The 27,814-nt window shown below is 38.4% G+C and overlaps 1 protein-coding gene across 1 annotated transcript in view; it reads left to right on the plus strand.

The window, feature by feature from the left end:
* LOC118336585 (CUB and sushi domain-containing protein 3-like) overlaps window positions 1-27,814 on the plus strand; it is a 219,214-nt gene that overhangs the window by 80,515 nt on the left and 110,885 nt on the right. Inside the window, exons 18-30 of the mRNA XM_035673258.1 lie at window positions 3,116-3,304; window positions 5,632-5,748; window positions 8,960-9,175; window positions 10,629-10,817; window positions 11,913-12,082; window positions 14,296-14,452; window positions 16,410-16,601; window positions 18,167-18,293; window positions 19,426-19,628; window positions 22,963-23,154; window positions 24,862-25,000; window positions 26,479-26,666; window positions 27,002-27,196. Of these exons, the coding sequence (XP_035529151.1) occupies window positions 3,116-3,304; window positions 5,632-5,748; window positions 8,960-9,175; window positions 10,629-10,817; window positions 11,913-12,082; window positions 14,296-14,452; window positions 16,410-16,601; window positions 18,167-18,293; window positions 19,426-19,628; window positions 22,963-23,154; window positions 24,862-25,000; window positions 26,479-26,666; window positions 27,002-27,196 (2,274 nt within the window). The remainder of the gene's footprint in view (window positions 1-3,115; window positions 3,305-5,631; window positions 5,749-8,959; window positions 9,176-10,628; window positions 10,818-11,912; window positions 12,083-14,295; window positions 14,453-16,409; window positions 16,602-18,166; window positions 18,294-19,425; window positions 19,629-22,962; window positions 23,155-24,861; window positions 25,001-26,478; window positions 26,667-27,001; window positions 27,197-27,814) is intronic.

Raw genomic sequence — 27,814 nt, forward strand, 5'->3', positions numbered from 1 at the left:
AAGTGATCTGCCCTGAGTCCCAGTCCCCAGATTCACTGTTCTTCCTTCCAAATTTGTTCTTGCACCTTAATGCTGCTTGTCAGGTGCAACAGTAGCCCCAAATTCGAAGATGCACAGAGAGAAAATGTGAGCAAGGGAAAAGAACTATCAGCTCTCGGAGGTACATAATCGAATACTCTGAATAACTACCGCCTGGGTAAAATCTTCCACTCTGAGGGGTTTGTGTTGTAAACATTTTCTTTGTTTCCACATGATTATGCATGGAGCAGTAGCCTTTGAAAAATCAAATAAAAAAATACTCTGAACATAGTGTGATCTATTTTCACGATTGTTTGCACTAGCACCATTACCCTTGTCACTCAGATGTGATTCATAAGACAGAGTTGGTTATTATGTCTGTATTATTGACTGAAAGCAGACCACAAGTGCCTTTGTCTTATTATGTTTCACTCTCAAGTGCATTTCTCTTTTGTTGATGAGGCTATTGAGAAGCAATAACAGTAAGATCATATTAGCTTCTTCCATGCAATTTAGGACATATCTTATTGCTGAAATGCTTTAGGGAAACCCAGCCTAGTTCATTTGTAAAATTGATCTTACAAAGTAGAGCCGCTGTGAATTATGCTGTGAAAAAAATGTGGCGCAGAAACATTACATTGTATCCTTCATATGTAATGGATAACATATGTACGTACATTCAGTTACAAAAACTACTACAAAATGTTATCAAATCATATATAGGCCCAAATGTTCCATATATGTTTTCTATAATTATTATTATTTTTTTGGACCAAATTCCTGCACTCTAACCAGGCCAGTACCTGCTGTGATCAATGAATGCTCTACTTCTCTAACATGTTCAAGCAAAATCCATGTGTTTCCTTACTAAAAATATCAAGTATTACTCAAGAAGAGCAAGACAAGTTTTCTTTAGAGGCCTAGCAGTGCAAAGTAAGAGCCCTGTTATCACACATGAATAATCAGCCACTCTGAGCTGTTACAAAGGTTATTAATGTTTATGGCTGTATGATATAGCTCACAAACAATATACTGTAGTATAACTGTGTTACACTGTTAACTGTGTCATTTCTTGTTGATAATGCTACGCCACATGGCCAAAAGTAACTTCTGCTGGCCATGCAGTAGAACTACTGATCCTGTTCAGATCAACAATATTTGTTTGATTCGCTGAGAGTGTGTGTATCCAGTGCTGTACCTTTAAATGCACTTCATTCTGGGCTCACAGTCACTGATGCCAGACATCCCACAATGAATAAGATACTATTTGCTGACATCTAAGTCTTTTGATGGGGTCAATCACCTAAACTACTGCAGCACCAGAAATTGGACTTGAACCAGGACATTTCTGAAAGAGGACTGAAGGTGATACCTAGTTACACATGGCAGTTTGTTAATGCCTGTTCTGAATTAGCTATATAAATACTATCATATAATACTCACTACTACTGATATTATCAATCATACTATATATATATACAAAATATTTGTACGGCCACAGTTTGATTCATGTTGCTCAAGCCACTTTTGGTATATCTAGAAATATTTATGGATAGATCAATTGATAGACTGACAGACAGAAAGACCTTAGCCATTTTCCTCCCTCAAAGTAATGTTTGCATGTTTGATTAAATTGTTTACTAAACAGCAAAAGCAAGAGATAAAAATATAGGTTCTGATCATCCTAGCTTAGAATAGCCTACCCAGCGATGACCTGATAACTACTTACACAACTGTTGCCATTCATTGCCTAAAATCAGCATATTTTTAGTGCATCAAAAGCAGCCCTACTTGGAAGATATCCAAACGACAGTCCTGGAAATCACTGGGAAAAACGGGGGCATCTCTTTGCAGCTTGCATCTCTGATGATTAAGAAAGAGCTGGCACTACTGCGCAACCAGCTCATTCTAGGAGCAAAACCCGATAGACAAAAATATTTTTATGAGACCCAGAAGTGGTGGTCCAACTCATGCATAGAACCAAGGTCATGACCCCAATTCTCTCTTCCCATTAAACTACTGCCCTGTACTGCTCCTCACCACCCAAATCCTTTTACCATCTGACCTTCTCTCAGTGGGCGACTTGCTTAAATGTAACAGAAAAGCCATGAAGATGAATGTGTTTGTGTCTATATATGGCCTCCTCTGTTTTGTGACTGTGATTTGACAATGCTCAATCGAAACGTTGCTTCATTAAAATTTCTGGGAGCTATTAGTACAGTGTTTGGATCTTTTCTCAGATTCTTACCTTTAGTTTTCTATTTGATCTGACCTGTAGAAGTTTGTCTACGGCATGAAAATAAAACCTTGTTTTCTTTAACACCAGAAGAACCGACAACTATATCAAGGTTATTCAGAGGAAAAAAAGAAAACTGTGCCACAGTCAATGCAATACTGCATTTTTCTTCAAAGTCTTAACTACGTCATGTTATAAAACAACCTTTCCTATTGTCTGAAATGTGTCACTCTTTCACTACAGTCTTTTATTCGTCATGTAATATGTTTGTTCCCACTTTTGAGTTTGCATGAGCGAGCACTTATTTTTAAAGGTAAAAGTCAAACTACATCTCTTACTTTAAAAAACGTTCTCTATTATGTATATGACCCCAAAACCTACCTTTGTTGTAATGAATGTAATAATATAATAAATGTACCGTCAGCACTTTTTTCTGTATGAAGAAAATGTAATGATTGCAAAAATAGAATTGCCTTTTCCTGTTTCATGAATGCTGTATTACTAGAATTTACCTCTGAAGCTCAACAGTCATATTTTATTTGCATAAACAAGAGAAGACCGTATAAATAGTTGAACAGAATCTGACATACTGTGTGACAGACTGGAAAAACGTACTGGCACTTGCACAGTATTGCTGTAGTTAGTCTACATGACACATCACAGTGAAGATGTGTGACTTGGTAATTATCATCACCAGTCATAGCAGCAGATAACAAGCCCATAGATTAACACAAAAACTAGACACTATGCTCAGTTTGTAAACTAAGAGGACTTGCTTTAAAAAATCTAATACAACAGTACCACAATTCAGTTGTATCAAGACATATTCAAGAAGTAACTGTTTATTATTAATTTCTCTAGTGGTCACATTGGACACATACTCCTGTATGGATCCTGGTATCCCAGTGAATGGCGTACGGTTAAGCCATGACCTGTCCATCGGCTCCACGGTGTCCTTCCTGTGTGACCCAGGTTACAGGCTGAGTCACGAAGAACCTCTGGTTTGTGAGAAGAACCACTTTTGGAGCCACCCACTGCCCACTTGTGACGGTATGTATACGAAATGTTAAATTTTCATATTGTTTTCCAACACATCAGTCTCAGTGATGAATGACAATTTTCTTTCGAGTGAATGCAAATCAAATTTATGATGGATGTTTTATACTTTTTTATGTTCTTGGATGACACCATATGACACGACATGGTTCTTTTAAACATCTTAGTCCTGAATGACCACAAAATACAAGGACCGCCCTTCTTGGTCTTGAAACATTTTAGCGTGAATGTTAATAGTCATTGAAAGCCATCTAATAAGTATTGGTTGAATTTTATTCAGCACCATTCAGCCCATTAGGATGTCAGCATTATTTTGAGACACATAAAGAGTCCATTTGTACATACAGTATGTATTTTCTGGCCAAGTCTTTTAGCCACAAGTACTATATGGGTTGCTGCCACTAGTAACTGGTAAGAGGTTTTTAAATTAATTTTTGTAAAAGGTAACTGGGTTCCTACAGCAACTGCTTCTATTTTTCTCAAACTAACTAATAAATGCAATACATGGCCTTGTTGGCAAGAGGTAGCGACACAATCATAAGTGACCATGAGTAGCCCATAGCAGGTCTTAACCAAACCGACGCTTATCACAATTATTTTTATTCAACAAATAGACCCAGTCCTTGTTTGAACAACGTACTTGGGGTGTTATGAATCATGTAATACGTAAGAAAAATTATGCTCAACTTCAAAGCATGAAGTTTGGCATAATCTTAATAGTTGTGATATCTCAGATAAATCTATATTTCTCAGGTGTGTTTGTGCAGTTTGGCTCTTTGTACTGTTTAGAAGCACACTAAAGGACAATTGTGGCGATTATTGTTGCAGTGCATAAAATGCAAATGTTGTCTCTTGGATCATGAATCACAGCTGAAAGAACATAATGAACAAAATACATGCTAGGGTCGGCGGGGAGAACCATACCGTTTATATGATACAGTGCTGTGTTATACAGCTTCAGTCCAGTGGTTGTCCTTTTATATCTTAAAGCATTTTCTTGCCTAGGTGTGTGCCAGTCTGGTGCCAAATGCCTTGGCTCTCTGCCTATGGAGCCTCGAAACTAGATCGTTTGCCAAGCGTACTCATCCACTTTTAATGACTTTATGTAATTTTGGCTCATTAATAAAATATTTGATATAATTTTGTTGGTGGGTAAGGATTCAGGCCTTGATGTGTTGTGCTCGCTAGAGGGCCCAAGGGTAGAAGGAGAGAGGATAAGAAGGGGGGTGGGTGTGTGCAGCTGTGGAGCCTCAGGCATCTCAGTGATCCTCCAAAACATCATCTGACATTCATTACTTTCAAAATATGTGCATGCACAAGAGTTCTACTTCTAATATTTGTCAACAATCGCTGTTTTGAGGAAGGCATCCGGGCATTTGGCTGTAACACCATTCTTCAGGCCAAAGTACACACACGTACAAAACTAGACACATGGACGAAAGGAAACAAGAAATGGAAAACAACAAAGCTTGTCAAACTTCATAAATGCTATGTTTAAAAAGCATTGCCCTTTATGTGAAATGACCTTTTAGCTGAAATGCAATGACAGCATGAGAAAACGGTTGCAGGTTTGAACAATATCCAATTAGACCAGTTAACCTTCAGATGGATCTAGCATTAACCTCCCAGTCCTCATCAGCCAATGAGGGTACAGATTCATCTCATTAATTTCCTTTAATGAGATAAAGAGTTTTGTGGCAGTAAAGTATTTGTCAATTGTCAACGCGCCTTAGAGTCATATTACTTAGGTGACAGTAAGTGTTGCTCCATTAGACAGCACTCTATCAACTCAACTGTAACTACTCTACATGGTAGGTTACAACTGGATTATCCTCACAACCTGACTGAAAAGTGGTTGGACGTGTCACTGCGGCCATTGTTTGTATTAGGAAGAAATTCGAAATCACTTTAAAGTAACAATCAAAAATAAAAGCCATAAGCTCTAATCCGCTGAATATGCCTGTGTCAGTTGTTGTGAATTGGAAGTAAATTTAATGGATTATCATTTTCTGACAATGTCTTTCAGTTTAAGATAAACATAGGAGATAAGAAAATATGGATGGATGGCTGAATTAATGAATAATTTATTGTCCTGGCAGTAAGACAGGTTTGGAGAGAGAGAGAGGGGGATAAAAAAAAACCATTGTGTTGGCAGAATTACAGGTACTCATAAAAATAGCTGGACAGGAGGTGATATGACTCAAATGCATTATTCATCTAAATCGCTCCTCTGTCTTCAGGTGAAGGATTTATTGGTTCATTTGCAATTTTCTTTTTTTTTCAGCAACAGTTATCATTCATTATCTCCACTTTCTATTCAGCATCATGTGGTGGGGATATCAGAGGACCCGGAGGGATCATTCTATCACCAGGCTACCCGGAGCTATACCCTAACTCTCTGAACTGTACCTGGACTGTAGAAGTCAGCCATGGAAAAGGTAGGAAAACACCACTAATTTAGGATGATTCATTTTTCAACATGTGAGAATACATATAATGCATATAATGCGTGATGATAAAATACATTTTATTTTAATTTAGGAACTTATAATAATTATAATTTATTTTTTTATTTCAAGAATCATACTATACCTCAGTAACAGCACATTTATTTTTATAATGCTTACCACAGTGACACTCAGTAGTCCTACAATGGGCAAATTATAAAACTATGAATTAAAACAGCACCCCCTCTACAGCTTCTAGGAACATTACAAGGATTTATTATTATAGAGTAAGAGCGTGTATTTTACTTGTGCAAAGATAATTTAAATGCACTCAGTTTTTTTCATCTTTGGCAACTGCCCAGGATAATATCACACTCTAAGTTGTTCACTTATTCAGCAATTAACTCTTTTTTAAAGCATGTTCTGCTATCTTAAAATTCAGTTTTTTTTATCAGCAGTTCTTCCTCTTATTATAGTTATTTCAACCAATGTTGTACAGTAGGCTGATTTGTTTTTCCTCAGTTAGATAGCATTTTACACTGTTATATATATCATTAGATATCTAGTATTGCAGTCTGTCCATTGTTCACCTAGCTTATTTAACAGCTTTGACATGTCAGTTGTTCACCCGGTAAGATAATTCTGGTATCTCAGTTTTATTCACATATAATTCTGTAATTAATTTGTTTCATTCTGTTATCACCTTAACACCTACCACCAGTTATGTGATCAGTGACCAGTTCTCAAGACATTTTTATTCATCTAAACAGTACACTGAGCTTATCTCCGTGCCTTAGCACTTGCATGTATTATCCCTATATTTGAGTGTTTCTTACCCTCTTCCAAAAGGCCCATTGGAATGCCATATTGTACTCTTTGATGGTACTCAATTACCAACTGATCCAAAAATTTAAATTCCAATTTAGTGGTTATGTGTATGTAGTATAGTACCCAATGACATCACTAAATGACTCACACCAACAACTTAATACTTGTTTTAACTGCACTGTATTGTTCCTTTTCCCTGTCTTATGTCTTTTTAGTTGTTGATAACAATAACCTTACAGCATTATCCTTGTCTTGTCTTAATTGAGGCATGAAACCCAATTGCACCCATAACTGAATACCTAAATTATGAAAACTTCCAACTAATTGACTAATTATAGTCAAATTTGACACAGGCCTATTATGGCAGTTATTCAAAATGCCAAATGAATTTAGTGTGGGCAATTAGCATCAAACTGTGTATACATACATTTGGAAAGATAAGAACTTTTACATAGACCTCACATAAAACCTCAAACCCTAAATAAATGTAATTAATTATAAATATAAAAATAGCTATTACACATCACATTTTTTGATCATGTGGCAAATTCAGTTGATTGAATATGAATAAGAGACAGGGTCTCACAAGAGTGTAGCTGTGGAAAAACAAAAAGGATCACCATTAAAATGCTGAAATTGACTTTTATGAATAGGTATATCTGTATGAGGGTTTAAAATAATCTTCACAGCAGTGAAGTAGTGCTGGACGATATACCGGATGAACCAGCATACTGCTTTTAATTTCGCAAATGATATTCTCATATACCGTCATACTGTTGCATAGCTGAACAAACTGCGTGTTTGCTTTGAAGACTGCTGCGGTCAGGGCAAGCTGTGTGTCAGGTATTAAGAGAGGAGCCCTTTTAACTGTGTACCTTTCTTACTAACAGTTTTTTTTTTTGGCTCCCGATCTGAGTTGTTTAATTTTGAGTATCTACCAATACAGAGCCCTGATCCGAAACTTTGGAACTTACATTGGAACTGTTCCTTAATGGTTTTTTTTTCTTTACAAAATAAATGATAAAATAACAACCCGTCTGCAATCTTGTGTCGTGTTGCAGTCTGGAGGGAGTCTAAAAGATTATCTTTGACATCCCAAGTTATAACTTTATAACACAACAATTAATAACCCACAACTAACTCTTTAATAGGGCAAAACACCATGGCAAACAACAATGTGTGGCAATTTGTTTCTTGCTCGTGCAATAGAACATTTGAGAAATATCTGCCTCTGCCTGTATTCCCTCTCCTCCTCGGCTGGCAATAAATTAACTAAACTATACTATAGCCATTATACATCTGCACTTTAAGGAAGTGCTTCCTTGCATGGAGAAATATATAAAGGTCTTGCTTTATATGTAAACAGATTATGGATCTTTTTATCCTTCATCAACACTGATTTTATATTTCATCCTATGGCTACTGACTGCAAGACAAATCCATCTTTAGGGATCATAGCTATATAACTATTCCACTCAGTAATTACCAACATCCCGTACCTACTATATTAAAATCTTGAGATGTCCCCTCACGGGACAGCTCTTGATTAATTGATCATTTGCCTTTACTCTCTGTAATATAATTGCTGTTTTATAGAGCACAATCAATCATTTTTTTGGGCATCTATTTTATGGCCATTTGGGACTGTTTTTATCAAGTGAGCCAAACATTGTGGAGGACATTATAGAGTCATATTCAAACAGATTCAACAGATGGCTGCTTTTCAGTACAATAAGCACTGCCATTTTATTGCCAACTGGCCATCATGGATGGAATGAAGATGTTATTGGGTCTGATTTATAGCGTGAAAATTGAAGCAGGGTTTACAGACCTAGATCTTGTTTCCAACGTCAAGTCAAAAATAGTGTGTTTATCGAAAATTTTGAAACTTTTTGACCAACCTGAACACAGTTTATAGATTAACTTCTGCAGCATTTTTTTCTGTCATCGATTATGTTGTCTCTTCGCATGGGTATACTGATTTTAATTGTAAAACTTTTCTTTTTTCAACTTAGTATAATTAATTTAGTAGGATTCATTGTAGTATAGTCATTCCTATTGCTGCTATATGTTATCAAAGCACATATAAATGGATGTTGTAGCCAACTAAACTCAAATTTATACATCCATTATTATTCATGATAATGACATTTAAAATTATAGCTTAAATTCAAGTCACATTTAGTTTGAGGTCATTTCAGTCTGTGACCTACAAAGTAAACAGCAAATCAGTTCCTTAACCATATGGGTCAGTATTGACATGAAACCAACAAATGTATGCATCACATGCAGTATTATGTTCAGAGCTTGTTTTATATCTCTATCAATGATTCTTCGTATTTTCCTGAAAGCCTTTCCTATTTTCTCCTTCAAGGTGTCCAATTCACTTTTCATTCCTTCCACTTGGAGGATCACCATGACTATCTCCTGATAACAGAAAACGGCAGCTTTGCCCAGCCACTGGCTCGACTCACTGGCTCAGAGAGGCCTGCAACAGTTAACGCTGGCCTGTATGGGAACTTCAAGGCCCAGCTACGCTTCATTTCTGACTTCTCCATATCGCTGCAGGGATTCAACATCTCCTTCTCGGGTATGAAGGCATATGAGGGTTCTGTCTGTTGGAGGCAGGGAGGGGGAAGTGTTGGCAGATGTGTAGACATGATGGGTAAGGAAAAAGGAGGACGGGGGATGAATTGTGTGGACGAGGCAGAGGAGAGAGGAGTGAGGATGCTGAAAATGTGGTGGGTGGAGTTGTTAAGCAGGAGGGGTAGAAAGCAGAAGTGAAAGACACCGTGACTGACAGACAGAAAGAGAAAGACAGCTTGCTCAATGATGAGATCAAAAGTGCTAAGCCTCTCTAAAGCGTGCATAAAGTAACATGTGAGGAGTGATTTGTCGGTCAGAATGGGAGCAGGCTTAAGGTAGACGATGCCTCAGGGTGCGCCGATCAGAGGAGGATAATTAAGAGACAATGAGGTCACACAGGTAGAGGGTGTCTGGCCGTGATGGGAATGATCATCAAAGCATGCCATGTGGGTCAGTATCCTCAGGACTGAGGAGATGGTGGGGATGGGAGGGTGGGATGGGTGTACAAGAATAATGGGCCCCCCAATGTAGAGACTAAGGGATGGAGAAATAGAAAGAGAGGTGGAGATGAGAAGCTTAGGGGGTGAGAGAAAGAGAGAGAGAGGGAGCGGGGAGATGAGACAGATGGTGATGCTGAGTGAGCAGGGTTGATGGAGAGGGCGGAGAGAGAGAGAGAGGGAGTGAGTGAGTGAGGGAGAGAGAGAGAGTAAAGTAGAAAAAAGGGAGAGAGAGGGTCTGCTTATGAGCATTCTGGCTAAATGTTTGCCTGCTGTTCGCTGAAGTGAAGCATAACTTACGTAGCCATGAATATTCATGAACTTTAGTTTGTGAGTGTGTGTGTGTAAGTCCTTGCATGCTCTGTAATTAGCATCTATAGATTTCCTGATTTAGAATTCGTTTTTTAACCTTTTATGACCTTTGTGATAAAAATTTGCCAATGCTGTCAGACCACATCCTACAGTATGTTTCTACTGTAACATTTTGCTGTGTTGAAATCAAAAGACCTACGTAGTTCAGCATACTGCCAAGTGCAGACCATCAGAGAAATGCTGCTGGGTATTAGGCCTTATTCTTGCAGCTTGAATTGAATCTGCTTATCAAATGATAAGGCCAACAACAGCCCATGTAAAATAATTTTGCACACAGGGTGGCCTAGTTTTTGGAGAGCTCATTCTTCATCCAGACATGCAGGGTTCAAGCTTTTGGCATTTATCCCAACCTGATGAAGTGTCCTTGAGCAAGACTGTTAATCCCCACAAGCTTCGATATTGCTTTCTTTGACTGAACATGCAGTTTCTTTGAAGGGAGCAAGAGGGGATTATTATCAATAACAAGTATAAGTAACAAATCATTAAAGCTGATAATTAGTATTCTGTTTATAGTAATAGAGTTTTATTTTGTGGGTAAGACAGCATTTTTATTATTTAGAACTAATTTTGGGGATTTCTTGTTTCCAGAGTACAATCTCGAACCCTGTCAGGACCCTGGAACCCCTCAGTTCGGCTGGCACACCGGCTCCAGGTTTGGCATTGGTGACTCACTGTCTTTCTTCTGCAATACGGGCTATCGTCTACAGGGGCCGAAGGAGATTGTATGCTTGGGAGGTGGCCGGCGCATGTGGAGTGCCCCTCTGCCAAGGTGTGTGGGTACGTGGTCAGCTGCTTTTATTCCGTTTTCTTTCCTGTCTGTGTATGTGTAATGCAGAATTCATGCTGTTAGTCAGGTTTAAAATGTATTTGATATAAACTTTTTATTAGACATTTAAGAACTCAGTAGAACTGGATTTACTTAACTAGATTACAATTAAAAGCTCAGACCTGTGATTAATACTGATCGAGCTGCTAGGTTAAAACCATCCTGGGAAATCTCTTCTCCACTGAAGGGTGCTCCATGGGCAGGTCAAGGGAAAGGAGTTCATGGACAATACTACTGATTTTCTTTTGCCCCCAGAGAAGCTCAATTACATTACTTGCGCATTTTAAGAGCTGACTCCAGGCATCTAGTTGTTTCATAGCAGACGGGATTGTGTCTTTCCATCACATCCTGTGATGGAGTGCTTAACATGTTTTTGCACAACCCCGCCTCTGGCACACCAGTTTAGCCCTGTGTTAGGAAAGGACAGCTATGATGACATGAATCCTACATGACAGTAGTGCTTGGCAACAAATTTCACAAATGTTTATCTGGGGCTTGTAGTGACTTCTTTCTAATTGGTCATGGATTTTAGGCATGTTCTTTTCTTCAAGGAAAATAAATCCATTTAAAAGCTGTGTCATGTGTTGCTTGCTATACATGCAGAGAAATGCAAAGCACAGCGACGTCCTACCTTTTCAGTCTGTAATTTGCTCATGTTAATTCAGAACAGTTCATTCTAGAAAGTAATGCACTACTGTTTTGTCTTGGCATGGTGCAAGAAAGCCAGCAGGGTAAATCTTAAGAAATGACGCCTGTAATGTTTTTACACTGAGTGTTTAATAGTCTACTCAACGTTTCACAATGTGTCAGTGCCAGTTGATAATGATTATTATGATACTAAAGTAATAAAAGGGAGGGACACATGGATGAATCAGTAATTACGATCATCCAAATAAGACATGTGAATTATACCTTTATCTCTTTAGTAGCATGATAATGAACCAGTTATATAATGTATATTAAATTAAGTGTATTTATTGTAAATCTAGTACAGTGTTTGCTCTGTCTGTTGTTGTGTAACTGATTATGTCTGTCTGTGTGTGCAGCGGAGTGTGGATCGACAGTCTCCAACAACGATGGAGTTCTTTTGTCACCAAACTATCCACTGCACTATGACAACAGCCACGAATGTGTGTACAGCATTCAGGTTCAAACAGGCAAAGGCATCAACATCACTGCCAGCTCCTTTCAACTTGCACAAGGTGATGTCGTCAAGGTAAAGACGCTGTTCCTTCTCTTTGTAGACAGAAAATATATAACCAACAGATGAACACACAAGGTTAAGAACGAATTCAAATCAATTTGTGTCATTTTTTTAAATAAATGTTTAAAGATATGAGGCAGGTCCTGGTGCTTTTTATTATGTACAACATGGGGAACTAGAAAAAGGATTGTGCACCAGGCAGAATATAGAATTGTTTTGCCTTGGAAGCCAGAGCAAAGGTCAAACAGCAGTACCAGCATCATACCTTTGGGAAGGCTCAAGGGCATTTTAACAGTTTTGGTAAGCACCACAGATGTGATGCAAATGACTATGTAGTCCCCACTTCACAGCTGGAACGCACTTTTTTTGGGATGCAGATGAGTATAATGCTTCAATTAACAGAGCACTATAGCCTGCTATCTGTGTTTCTAGTAATGGAGTTGTGTAGATGGTGATCTCTTGTACTTTTCATTTTGTGAACATCTGAAATGTGGAAAGACATGCTTAGAGAAATTGATTTGAAGAAAGGGAAAAACAAATCAGTGAGGGCCCCAGTAGTATTTTAAAGTAAGAGCTCAGAGACTGTATTTAATTTCTTGTTATTTCACAGATGTCAATCAGGAAAGATTAGGTATACTTCTGAAAATGTGTACAGGCAAATTTAAAATGGTACTTCTTCAACAAATAAATTCCATTAGGCGTGTGGATCAAAAAATATCTGCGATAAAAATGAATAACAAATAAATATAAAAAATGCAATTAACGGTGTGTTTTGAAAAAATCCACAAAACAGAAGAACAATGTAAAAGAACAAGATGAACTGCCGCACACTCCAATGACTAGACTTTATTAGGAACGAACAATGCGTTTCGCCTGTAGCTTCTTCATGTTCACTTAGTAAAATTACATGAGCACTCACAGGTGTGATAAGTACATCTGGGTCACAGGACTAATTAGTCCATTTTTTCAAAAGTGAACATTTATCAAAAACATGACAATAATATTCTTCAAAATTAAACCCTGCATGATTAATATTGCACAAAATTACAAGAATTACACTATCTGACTGAATAGGATATGCTATGCTATCCCTCTACACCACTAAATAGGAAAGGTGAGTTCCAGGCGACTTAGTGTCTCATCAGTGTTCATATTTCCTGTGGAGAGGAATATACAAAGTTAAGTTCATTATGTCAATAAGGTTCAATTGTGTTCAATTCATAAATCCAAAATGCCTCCCTTCTTAAGAGCAGGGTTATCAAATGACCCCCTCTTGAACTGGATCACAGTCTTTCAATGCCAATAAATTTGGCTGACCCATTGCTTTTCTCTTTGTCTTTCCTAGAAATGGCATAATCCTATTTGTCTGTTTCTATTTCTAATCGCAGCCTTAAGCTCAGCAACTTTCAGTTTGAGAATGTGTTTTGTTTGGCTCACATACATTATGGCACATGGGTATTTCAAGAAACATTTAACATGTATAGAGAGGCAATTAATTAATTCGTTTGTCATATTTCCTTACTGAAAGAGTGTAATTGAATGTGTTTTTGAGTGCCCATTTTCCACATATAGTTTCCATAAACTTGTTGAGAAAGCTAATTAGTTTGTATGGGATCCTTATTCATAGAACTGACAGCAGTATATATGACATGTATGCCTCTCTTGAAGCAAAAACAAGGTTTAAAGGATGACAAATGATTCAAACTTGGGTCAAATTCTAGAATATTCCAATTTTTGTTTATGATCTTTCCTAGATGCCGTAGAATATTCAGATACAAAAGTTGATTTGTTTTCAGTACATTTTTAAGGGAGGTTTGAAAAACAGTATACCTTTCTATTTATTTGAGGATTGCACTTCTTTTAAACTGTGATTGGACTTAAATATTGAAGAGAATCTAATATTTGGTCAATGATAGTCTTTCTCTTTTTGTTTGTTATCATGAATCTTACCATCTGCCTTGTTAGTTCATCTCTACAGATACACAGTAGCAAAGCAATGGGAAGAATTATTGTCACTCCAATCTAATTTTCACATCTCTCGCTTAGGACATTGGTTTTGCAATAGAAGTGCCATATAAAACAGGATATACAGTACTAATAGCTTGTTTTTAATTGTGGCTCTTGTTCTTCAGCATTAATATTTAATTCTTAATATTAGCACTGTATTGTGTATTTAATTCACCATAAGCAGCAAAACTCTTCATTGTGTTCTTCTATCTGATCAGGTGTATGACGGTAAGGATGGTGCAGCGCCACTCCTTGGCACATACACAGGCACGTTGATGCAAGGTCTGTCCCTCACCAGCACCTCCAACTATCTGTGGCTTGAATTTTACTCTGACCAGGAGGCGACAGCAGCGGGGTTCCGGCTCATATACCACAGTAAGTCACATTTCATTTCCCTGGGGGAGGAGGGCCCTAAAGCTTTTCCAAATGACTGAATTTAGCCTCACTTCAGGAGCCAGGCATTTCAAGTACCTGAATTTAAAAGAAAATTTTAATTGACCCTCACCCTGCTTCACTGTGTCTTTCACTGTCAGGGTATCCATTAAACACAGCATGGTGTTTCTGCGCCATTCCAGCAGGAAAATTAGCTTTTTCCTCTCTCAGTCTCTCTCTCTTTGAATCTATTCCCCCCCTTTTCCTTTGCTCTCCACTCCTGCAATTAGTGTCCATGCCTGCCTAACTGTACCTTGTTAAAACAGGTGAATTATTGCTAGGATTGTTTGAAATCAGTGTTTTTTTTTTGTGTGCATTAGTATTGGTGTGTGCCTTTACATACAGTATGTATGAGTGTGTGTATTGAAAGTTTGGGTCATTGCTGTAAGTGGGCCAGTAATAGATGGGTTTTGTTTCTCCCCCTAATTGGCTTGCTGACTGTGTACTGTTGCTAACCGTTTCTAATTTATTACTGTGTCGCGAGAATGTTTTGGTGACACTGCATTTTGCAGTCCAATTTAAAATGTTTTTGTGTTACACCTGCAATTGAGCTCTCTGAATTCATTTTGTCTACCAGTGGGTTTTCTAAGGTAGAATTCAACATAGTTAGTAAGAATGGCAGCAGGCCAAGAACTGACTTGAACAGTATGAAAGCAAAAAAAGTTTTCACCTAACTTGCAGTTACTATGCCCACACTGGCAATTTTACGCCTGTGATAAATGCACCAAATATGTGAGATACAAACAGTTATACTATAGCTTAAATAGAATAACTGTTTTTCAATAGAATGCATTTCAGCATTACTCGGTTTTGAAAGAAATACAAAAAGAATAATGAAATGTACATTAATCAGGAATATGTACTCATTTACTAGAAATACATTGCCATCAGCATCTAAATGTAACTACAATTAGTTCAGAAAAAATTATGTGTTAATTAGTAGCTACCTTTTGAGTTACAGAATTACCTATAATTAAGTCACATAATTTCATTTCATTCCTGATTTTTCCACGGATGTGCACAAGGTAAATAGAAGAAGCACCCTTTACCCACCTCAAAGTGCAGCCTTTACTCAGTCTTTTCAGCCAGAATGAATAGCCTTTTACAACCTGGAGAGGACTGACTGATGTATGAACAGCACAAGGGCAAGGAGAAGGTGGGATATTGGGCACCTTACATCTTGTGTGAACATGAAATCTGATCATGTTTTCATGACTCTTGTACCATTTTCTAAATGTGAGCAGTAACTGTTGGAGATTTATACTGGGCATGACACTTGTAATACTACCATAACATCTGGCATGGGCATGGACCTTGCTGTGAGAAGAGATCATAAATCAGCACTGCTGGGTTTATGTGCGGCCACTGTTGCTGCATAGCAGAACACTTACATTTAGTACCTGAAAGAGAGGGAACACATGGTCAAGTTCAAACATGGTGAGCGAAAGAGTTATTGCAACATTTTCTTTCTCTCGTTTGTGGCCTGTTTATTTTATTCCTTTTGTATTACCCCAAGCGTTACGAGTGGATGGGCTGTTTCTCAGTCGTGGTAAATGTCCACACTCAATTGAACACTTAATTGTGAACATCTAATTGTTCTCTTTGTCCAAAAGGAATCTTTTACTGCGAAGTAATATATTGGGACTGTAAGCCCAGCTCTCATCTATGCTCAACTGAAAATTAATTCTCAAAGCTCAGTCAATACCTCTTTACAATGCAGATAAATGGGAATATGGCATTGGTTTACAGAATGGCTTCTCTCCAGTGGGTTTGGTTTTAAATGCTGACGAGCAGTTCTGTCTTCGTATGTGTTCATAGTCTTGATGTTATGTCGCTCTTACACTCAGATTTTTCTCTATCCTCCTCTCCTTCTTCTGCACTCTCAATCTTACTTGTCCAGGCTTTGAGCTGTCCCACTGTGATGATCCAGGTGTGCCACAGTTTGGCTTTAAAGTCAGTGACCAGGGTCACTTTGCTGGAAGTGCCATCACGTTCGGCTGCGACCAAGGTTACACCCTGCACGGCAGTGGCATACTCAAGTGCATGACTGGGGAGAGAAGGGCATGGGACAACCACCTGCCGTCATGTATAGGTAATCCTTTCTGCCCAATGCTGTCTTTGTCTCTGTGTCACTTTTTGGTCCTAGACATTCTGTCTCCCTGTCGCTGTCTGTCTCTCTGTCCATCTCTCTCCTTCTGTAGTAGGTTATATTATTATTCAGGCCAGGCACACTGTCAACATTGCTCAGCTAGGTGTTAATTCTGATGATTTATCCCAAGATGATTTCTATTTAATAGAGCTGTATGAAAGAAAATAGGTTGCTTGTTATTTTGTGAAAGAATATAAACAGCTCTGATGTTTTATTGTGAATCATTGATCCCTCTGTGTCTCCTTGATGCAGAACTGTCTGTACAGAGTCTTTAAGAACACTATAGTGGAGCAATCTTAATTGCTATTGAGCTTTCACGGTGTTGCTCTGACTTTGTTTCATTCATAGGGTGTGTCATTTAGATGTTTTAATCCACAAGCAATTGATCAGCATTTTTCGAGAAGTAAAGGCATAATTATCAGAGCATTCATATCAGATTGAGTTATGGGCATGATGTACAGTCTTGGCTGTACTTTCATATTCAGAACATGCTGAGACTGAGAGGCAGAGAAATGATAAAGCTATTACCTGCATGCTGCTAGAGTCTGGAAGGTGTTGTGAGCCAATGTCTGTTTCTTAATGTCTAGCAGTGATGGATTAGGGTAAAAAATGATTTACAAATTTCCGGACGTGTGCAGAATTGAACTTTAAATGCCACCATGTCCTACTGCCTTTTCCAATGAAACATGTATTTGTTCCTTTTTCGGTAAAAGGACTTCAGTCTGGCATTGTGGCATGTTCAATACAATCACAAAAAAGCGAAATCAGTCTATTGATTAACTGTTAACAGTGCTGGATCACTGAATGGTCAATATTGATAGTGAGCTTTGCATTTGTGGACTGAATGTGAAATGAGATTTCCAGCAATTTCTCCGGGGCCACATCCTGGCTCCTGTCAAGGACTTTTACATTTGCCCGGAGTTATGATACTGATTATAGCCTACCACTGTGGCAATCTAATGCAATTTTCCTATTAATTAAGTGCCTGTTGTTCTGTGTTATAGATACCAAGACGATAACCAGGGGAGAGACAACATAGATTGGATGATAAGATATTCCTTCAGTCATTAACATTTGTTGCAGTGTCCTCCCTGCAGTGCAAGGCCCAGCCTATATATTCTCTGGACACAGTCTTTTTAAAGTTAATTAATGGCATCATTAGTAGGCATACTTAGAGACAAAACGTTTTGCATCTGTGAGTATCTCTGCCCAGGCTGGAAGTCCTTGTTATAGTTCCATTACCTGTTTGAAAAAGAAAATTGTTTATTTTCAGCAGAGCTTAAACTGGTGCTCATTAATTCTCGTTGTAGACTGTAAGCGAGTTTGGACTCTGACAGCATTTTTACTGAATTTGGTTTCAACATACTACACAAGCTTTCGCTTGTGTGTGCATGTGTCTCCATTCACTCTTGTGGGAGTTTGCATTTTTAGAGGTTTTCATGTATTTTGTATTAATTTCTTTGTGTGTGTGTGTGTTTGTGTGTGTGCGTGTGTGCGCGCGCATGCAGCCGAGTGTGGTGGCAGTTTCAAGGGTGAGTCTACAGGGCGTATCCTCTCTCCTGGATATCCCTTCCCCTACGACAACAACCTGAGGTGTACCTGGACAATTGAGGTCAACTCTGGCAACATCGTCAGGTAACTCAAGTTGCTAATTACGTAGTAATGTAATACATGCATATATATCCATATATCCCTTATTAATGAAAATTGTTTGCTTTTCTCTTTGTTTAACTCTAAGCCATTTATAACATTTTAGAAAAATCATTATAATTTAGCATATTTTAAGTTGTGCAATAATTTATCAAAATAGGCTAATTGTATTGAGCATCATTACTCATGAAGTATGGTAGTGATGCATTTGGGCCATAAATTAGTAGTCTTATAAAGAATCTAATAATAAGTTTAAATCAACAAAGGCAAAGTAAAAAACCCGTGGATTTGTGTGATAAAACTAAAAGGAATTTGATTGACGTTATCATGTCACTGCAGTTTATACACAATGAAATTGCCTAGAACTGAACTGATGGGAGTTGATTCAAATACATCTTAAATTAACTGAGGTCATTCTTACTTGACCGGACATTAAAAGACTTAAAGATGAAAACATCCTAAAATCTTTTCATAAGATATGATAAAGTTTAGATAAGATTTTAAACATGAAAAACTCTCCTCTAAAGCTAGATGTCATCAAGAGAAACAGCCTGCAGCAGCTCCATTAACAATGATTGGGAGGGGGGACTTTGTAGACACTGTGACAGCACCCAGGGGAATTTTCCCGGGACATGGAAGCATTTTTTTTGGTTGAGAGCTCCAAGTATTACTGTGAAATAAAACCCATTTGGGCTTAGAGGTCGAAGTAAACATGGTATGATTTCATAAATTCAGCCACACATTTTTTGTGAAAAGACTTCCTCGAGGCCATCGCTTGATGAGATTGCAGATAAGTCTGTGCTCTCGTATTTCTAACTTTGGCTGAAATTGATTGATGATACCAAATCTCAACAGAAATGCCCAAAAGCATGGGGGCACTGTCTCTAGATTAAGCTCTCCTTTGAATTCAATTTAATCCTGCCAAATTCAGCAGTTATTTTTCTTGCCTTCTTGGGAACATTTGTTTTGATTTTATTTGAGATGCAACGACACAACCATCATTAATTCAACTAAATGTGAGTGAATTGACTGAAGCTGAATTCTTTTCAGTCTGATCATATGTTAAATGCAAACACTTACAGCCAAAGTAACAATCTTTTGTGTCCACCTCTCCCAGTCTCCAGTTTCTTGCTTTCGACACAGAAGCATCCCACGACATCCTAAAGGTGTGGGACGGGCCTCCTGAGAATGAGATGTCTCTGAAGGAGGTTAGCGGCTCACTGCTGCCTGAGGGGATCCACTCTACTCTGAACATTGTCACCATTCAATTTGAGACTGACTTTTATATCACCAAGTCTGGCTTTGCTATCGACTTCTCCAGTAAGTATTTCCTACCAAGTAGTTGATGTACTGTAGATGTGTACTGTAATTTTGCTGTTTTGTGAGAGTCACTCTGAGGAGTTTAAAAACATCAGAGATTTCAGTCAGTTTATATGTATGTAAATGTACAGGTATGTGTGGACTATGTTTAATTTTTACCATATTTATTTCTAATCAGAATGTTCTCAAACTGAAGTATAGTGGAGCTTGCCATGTGCATCTCTCAGTATGGTATGTAATATTTAACCATGTCCTGATGAGCAGTGAAAGCCCCAGGTATTTCCCTGCATTCTTACAGTCTGCTGTGAAACGTTTGCTGCTATAATACTAATGCAGTCTACATGTTCTTCTGAGCAGTACATGAGTGTGCACCTCCTGTATGCCATACATGATGAGTTTGGAAATGTTTTCATTTTCTTTAGTATTCAGACATGGCAGCCTAATATATCTATTACATCACTGCACGTGTTTGAAGCTGGAATCGATTCTGGAGATGCATTCTGTACTTAAATACTCGGTTTGCCTAAGGCTAGTGGTTTACAGAACCAAAAACCGAGTTGTGTTAAGTAAACTGCAAATTTTCATCAGTGAGTGACAGTGTCTTGAGGATAGTACCTCTACCTTTTTTTTGCCTCCAAAACATGATTTTATGTCATAATGTTCATGAAACATGCAGATGGTTGCTCTGAGCACAACAAATATCAGATGAAGTGAGTCCTACTGTTTTTATCCACTTTTAATTTAATATTTGGTATGTCCACCTTTTGCAGAAATTACAGCAGCACATCCTTCTGGCATAGAGTCAATATATTTCCTAAGAACTTCAACACTAATGTTATCCCATGCTTTCTGCAACTCAAGCCCCAAATTTGCTCGATGGGATTGAAGTCCTGATTTTAAGGGGGCCAGTGCATCATTTTCAATGTTCCAGCAGATTCCTTCTGTCGCAGGCAGTAGTAAGAAGAATGTTTAGGGTCATTTTCCTCTTGGAAAATAAATCCAGGCCCAATAAAACGACTCCCACATGTTACTCCGTGCCTCACCAGAAGGTTGTGGTATACTTTCTTACCCGTGATTAGTGATCACTTTTCACTAAGTCACCTGTTCCTGAGGCTGAAATGGCACCCCATACCATAATACTACCCCCTTTGTGTTTAACTGTTGGCAAGAGACACAAATTTTTATACATCTCCCCCTCCCTCCGTTGAACATACACTCTTCTCTTGTTGTCAAACTGTTCCAACTTGGACTCATCAGTCCACAACACTCTCTACCAATCTTCCTTTGTCCATTTCTTGTGTTCTTTTGCAAATTTCAGGCGTTTATTTTTCTCTTTCACTAATGGTTTCTTTGTTGCTATTCTGCCAACAAGTCCTTCTTCTCCCAGTTTGCCACGCACAGTTCTTGAAGACACTGTTGCACCATAAGTCATTGTTGTGTTGATCTTGTCACGCAGTTCTCGTGAGAGTTTTGAGATGCTTTACTTGTTTGTCTGAAAGTTCATTTTTCTACCTCTTGGTGGCATCATGGTGGTCTAAAGTGTACTTTACAGTGTTTGGACTGCATCTCAAGTCCTTGGCTATGCGGCGGTAACTCCAGCGAGCATCAAAAAGGACTTTTATTCGAACACGTTGTTCACTCGCTAGCTCCTTCTTCACCTTAGCCATGTTCAAAGAGCAAGATGTGCTTCAAGACTACTTCTAAAGGCTTTGACTTTATACCAATTGATGGTGTGGCCTCAGTGACCAAACCCTCATGTTACCAATCAGTTAATGAGCAGGATAGGCCTTGTACATTTGTTACGGCCGCCGCTGGCTGTCGTTTAGCGTGTATTAATTATATTGTTTCCATGAGTGATTCTGCCGGTTATGCAAATCCAGCTGTGTGATTCCCTGTCCGAGTATTCGGTCCTTCTGGAGCTGAGACCGCCTACTTCCTGGTTGCTGTTCGCTGGCGTCTGTGATCTTGGTGGTGGCTGGTGATTCGGACCCGAACCTACCAATCAGGACGGGTCTTCAATCAACCCCCCGCTGCACTTTAAATAGCTTGTGTGTCCACAGTTCAGGTGGTGTGAACCAGGTGATAGTTCGCTTTCTGTTGGTTGCATACTATTTGTGTTAGTCTAGAGAGTATTTAGAGCGTTTGTATTGCCTGGCTGTTGCCTGTCTGAGTGGACAAGACCATCTTTTGTTTCATTTTGTGTATTGGTTATTTGTCAGCACCTGTATAGCCTCTTTTTGTTACATTTCCTCTTGTTGGTTAATTAAACACCTGACTTTACCCAGAACCTGTCTAGTTGTCGAGCCTGGTCCTAACACATTCAAAAGAATCACACAGCTGTGTCCTAAGACTCTTGCATCACCATCAATTTAACAACAATCACAAATGACGATGATTGCACAAGTACTTTGACTTCTTCTTCTGTGAAGGAACATGATTGTGTGACATTGACAGTGAAATAGGTCTATGACTTAAATCTCCTTATGATGTCTCTATTCTATGCTTTATATAGCATAATGATGACTTTGTAGATATTTTATTCATTTTATGGGTATTTTGATGGCCAATTCAACAAAAACAACTGAAACCTCTTAAAGTGTTCTAATAATTTTGGCATCACTGTATATCAGTGTATTTTCAGGTTGGAAGCAGTTTGCAGTGCAACTAACCTTTTTTGAAAATAATTTAATAAAACATATTTCTAAATTTGCACTTTTATTCATTATCTATGTAGAATTGATATTAAGTGTCTCTTTACTGCAGTGCTGATTATTATGATCCTTTGTTTCACACCCTTGACTTTCAATCTTATTGAGTGATTATGTTGCACCTAAACTTTGAAACAGATAATAAAATGGATTGTGCTGAGGATGTAATCTATTTATCACATCATTCATACTATGACTACCAACATTTTTACTTGAAGTATTTTTGCTAGATGTATTTGTATTTTAGAGGAAAAAAAGAGACAACACCACCAAACTGCAATATACTTAACTGTGTTAAGTCTTTCAATAAAGTCTGTCAAGATGAGAATACTTGAAAAATCAATCAGATTTTACCAAATCATTCTGGTGGCTCTAGGCTGCTCCACAGCTGTGGTTTAGTAAAACAGATTAGGAAAACATGGCAGGATTTTGACTGATATCAGTCTGTAATCTGCTCTGTGCTCTAACTCTATTTGAGCTACAGTTTCAGCTTGACAGCTGTCTACCGTATGATATGAAACTCCTTGTGTGTGTGTGGGTTCTCTCTTGTGCTCATTGATTCCCTGTACTTTACATGCACGTGCATTTATGTATGTGTGTAATGTGTGTGTGTGTTTGCCCTTCAGGTTCGCTTGCGACAGCTTGCAGAGATCCAGGTATTCCCATGAATGGTAGCCGCAATGGGGAAGGGCGGGAGCCCGGCGACTCTGTGACCTTCTCTTGTGATCCGGGATATGAATTGCAGGGAGAGAGCAGAATCACCTGCATCCAAGTGGAAAATAGATACTACTGGCAACCCAGCCCTCCAAGCTGCATTGGTAAGGGAGAGGGAGATAGTGTGAGTGAGAGAGAGAAAGGGGGATGTGTGGAGGAGGGGTATATGGATTGAAGGAGAGAAGGAGGGAAGTGTAGGGGATCAGTGAAAGAGAGATGGTAAGAGGAATAGGGAGCGGGGGAGTTTTTCTATTAACTGGCTGTAGCAGAGACTATAATTCTCTCTCACTGATGTCTTAAAAATATGTGTAGCATAAACAAGACTCTTCAGATATGTTTGAGCCGTTGCCAGCTCTTATGTGGACAAATCCACTTCTGTAGCCAGTCAAAGACTGAGTACTCTAAGGTCTCCCAACACATTGTCTTATTAGAGCTTAACAGCTAATTACTTAACAATGCAATTAGAAATAATTATACTAAGTAGGCCCAAAGAAACCTAGATGTTCTTGAGTAGCTGCCAACCGGTCTAACTGAGGTTTTTCTTCTGGCCAGGAAAGAGATCGGCATTTGTAGGTCTCACAATGCAATCACACAACATAATGTATAGCACGAGAAGCAAGTCTGAATAAGTGAAAACTTGTATTTAAATGTCAGCTGTCTGTATAAGAAAATAAGAGCAACATACTCTTCAGCGTGTCACTAACAGTTCTTCATAGTGATAAATGACAGCAACAAATGACTAGTAAATCCTTTTCGTGAGTCTTTAAGATTTAAGCACAGAGAGTATCCTCTGACATGCTAAGGCACCACAAAATTTCATTAAAGAATCACAAACATAATTCATCCAGTTAAATTCTAGAGCAGAAATGTACTTATTTATTAATTGATAATTAAATTGTCTTAATATCTTATTAGTTTCATATTGGCTTCATCATTCTAGTTCCAGTGAGATCATATATTCAGCCACAAATCAATAAACAGTGGAAAACATTATCAGGATTATTTCCCTCCCTCTCTCTCTCTCTCTTAACCCCAACTGGTCGAGGCAGACGGCCACCCACCTATCTCCGGGGTCTGTCCGAGGTTTCTGCCTCTTAAAATAAAGTTGTCCCTTGCCGCCATCGCCAAGTGCTACCTCATGGTGGGAACTGTTGGCTCTCTGTAAATAATGCTATAAGGAGTAAGGTCTAGACTTACTCTATTTGAAAGGTGTCATGAGATAACTGCAAGGAGCAATAAGTAAAGCACTTTGTTGTTGAAATTGAAAAGAGTTACATAATGGCTGATCAAATGGCAGAACTTATATCAATTTTGTTGCTTGAATAATGTATAATTGGAATGTTTATTTTCATTATTTATCATTTCATGATCTGATATGTACAAATACACAGGAAGACAACCTTTGTGTTATTGTGTGACATGTTGAACATTGAGTAAAACATTTAACAGGCAGAAATTAATTGGAAAATGTGCCAGCAAGATCCAATGTCTTGGTGACACAAGTGTCAGAAAAATACCTTTTTTTAATTCATAATGTAGGGAAATAATGGCATAGTCTTCCTAATGCTCTGTTTTTCAGCCTGCTGTCACTGCACTATTGATGATTGTTGCTGATGGAGGTTGACAAAGGTCATAGAATTTGACTCAGTTATATTTAATGACCTACAAGTGCTCATTCCTCACCTTTCTCAAACTGAATTCATCTCAGCCAAAGACATTGGCAGCAGGTCAAGCACCTTTTTAAAGACTTTCTTGTGGTCACTGTGTGCATCATTCTCATTCATCTCTTCTTCCTTTTTTAATCTTTCAAGCTCCTTGTGGTGGGAATGTGACTGGATCTTCAGGATTCATCCTTTCTCCCAACTACCCACACCCCTATCCACACAGCAAAGACTGTGACTGGCTTATTACTGTCCACTCTGACTATGTCATTTCCTTGGCTTTCATCAGGTAATATGGGCTGCTACAATGTCAATTTTCCTTTGTTTAGATGCTTTTAGTTCAAACATAAAACAAAACAATACTGGATGTCTAAATGGTTGGACAAAATGTATAGAAAAAATTATATACATTTTCTCACAGTTGCATTATTTACATTTGAAAGGACAGGAGTTTGATACTTTCTTCGCATGTGTGGATCGTGTAAGTTTAACAATTGTAAAAAAAAAAAAAAAAAAATCAGGGTCTCTAGATGAAAACAATAAAAAAAATACTGGGTAAAGTGAAAAAAATGTGTTGTCCTTTGAAGTGCATGGTCCAATAGCTTACAAGATGAAGCTTTCTCTAAACTTGTGCTATATTTGTAACCTGCCTGTTACAGAATGGAGTCAGTTCTTAGTGGATGCACAGAGCCTCAGGTTGTGCCATGGAATTGCTTGTTTTCTGCAGTGGAACCAGCTAAAACATAGTATTGAGTAAAGTTGGCCATGTGTGTTAAGCAGAGCCCTTGAGTTTGAGTCCAGGTGTGTTGGGAGATAGGGAGATCCAGCAGTGCCTCCACAAACACCTAGAAGGCAAGGTATTCCTGTCACTTTGCTGAAGTGTGGTGAAACAAGATTTCTGGATGAATACTGTATATTGTAGGCACAATTATGATAGGAGTGTAACTAATTTTCCAGGCGGAATGATGCTCAGACTGTAAGCCTTACATTATTAATTGCAATCTAAGGATTTAGCAGCACTACTGGCAGAGCAAACTCACAGATGGGACTGAGGGCACTTTTCATGGGCAGTGTTGCTCTTGACTGTTGAGTATTATTTTTATAGATGTTTCATGAAGGGCTGGAGAAGAAGGTACATTGGCTCTTTCTGCACTCCCACGCTCTTTCTCTCTTCCTGAGGTGAAGGAGAGAAATTCACAAGGTTTTTTTTTTAAAACTTTGTCCTTCAAAACAAACATCTAATAGAGTTAGCAGAATGCTACTTTCTCTCTTGGGAATACCAAATGAAAGGATGGAGTTATGATTTTAAATTGGAGTTGCCTTGATCCAACTCAAATGCAATTATCTCCAAGCTATTTACATTTTTGTCATAAACCACGCTCATTATTTTGAAAACAAATGCTGCTCTCTCTCTCACTGCGGCATGTGATTTGATATACAGCGCTACAATATGAAACGATCTTTTCACACTGCATTGCCATTGCCGTCTGGGAAGATTTTGTGCCAGCGCAGTGTCACAACAATTTAATCTCTTCTCACCTCTTGGGGGAGATATCTTTTTTTATCTCTTTGTCTGGAGATGCAAAACAAATCGCTTGGCATGACTCACTTCTAGCACTGCGGTGAACACTCTCATTTTGAAACCCTAATGCATTCTAAATCTCACATACAAATCAGTACAATCTGGTGGTTAAGACTTGGCAAAATAATAACTGTTTTATCTCTCATTTGTCTCTCGTCTGTTTTTTGTTTTTTTACTTGTCACAGCTTCAGTATTGAGCCCAACTATGATTTCTTGTATATCTACGATGGGCCCGACAGCAGCGCTCATCTGATTGGCAGTTTCCAAGACAGTAAACTTCCTGAGAAGATTGAGAGTACTTCCAACTTCATGTACTTGGCATTTCGCAGCGATGGCTCTGTTAGCTACACTGGCTTTCATTTGGAATATAAAGGTACTCTAAAGGGCTGAAATGGGATTCTACATGCATTTATGTATTACAGCAGGGGATTTAGTTGGAAACATATATAAATGAATTACAAAAAATGTCTTTGAAGTATGCTTCTGCACATACCTGCTTTTTCTAATGTTGTTGCCAGTTGTGAGAATAGCCTATGGTTCAGCTTTATCTGTTTCCACTATGTTTACCATGTTACTTTTTAATTACAGTTTTGTTAAATCAAGAGCCTATATATAACTATTTATACATATTATCTCTGCTTGATTAGAAACATGTCTCATTTTAGACAGTTGTCACTGTTCTAAAAGCTTTGTTCTTGTGACTGGCAGCCAAACTGCGGGAGGCATGTTTTGATCCAGGGAATTTGATGAATGGCACTAGAATGGGTACTGACTACAAGCTGGGATCTATGGTGACATTTCATTGTGAGGCTGGCTACCTGCTGCAGGGCTACTCCACTCTGACATGTGTCATGGGCAACAGCAAGAGACCAGAGTGGGACAGAGCCAAGCCAAACTGTCAAGGTGAGACGCAACACCTCTACATTAACACAAGGGTCTGAGTAGCAGAGAACTGTTCTCCAGTTGTTTGGTCAATATTTGATACGAGGAGTGTTTTTTGTGAAAATGGATGTGGCGTTGACTTCTCTCACAATATGTAAGAAAACCAAACTTCAAAGAATTCTGTTTTATAGATGTGGAGCACTCAAAGGTCCAGTGTGTAGCATTTAGGAGGATCTATTGGCAGAAATTGAATATAACATTCATAGGTATGTTTCATTTATAATCACCTGAAAATAAGAATTGTTGTGCTTTCGTTACCTTAGAATATGCTGTTTTTATCTACAGAAGGAGCAGGTTCACTTTCACAGAGGCCACTGTGTTGAACTGCCAGTAGCCCATAACGGACAAACTAAACACTGGAGATTTGGGAGTCTGGTGGGGCCATTATAGAAATTAACATAAGAGTCCAGATTCATACAGTATAGACTGAAATGCAATTCAAATTACCTCAGTGTCCCAAAACATAGTGAAACCATCTCTGTAATGTGGGCATTTCCAAAAACACACAGTGTCTGTGTTCTTTTGTTATTTGATGACATCCCAAAAGGTAAGTTACATTAAATTGTACATATTTGAGAA

This window comes from Morone saxatilis, unplaced genomic scaffold (genome assembly GCF_004916995.1).
Source record: "Morone saxatilis isolate NCDOM2014 unplaced genomic scaffold, NCSU_SB_2.0 Contig24, whole genome shotgun sequence".
NCBI classification, from domain to species: domain Eukaryota; kingdom Metazoa; phylum Chordata; class Actinopteri; family Moronidae; genus Morone; species Morone saxatilis.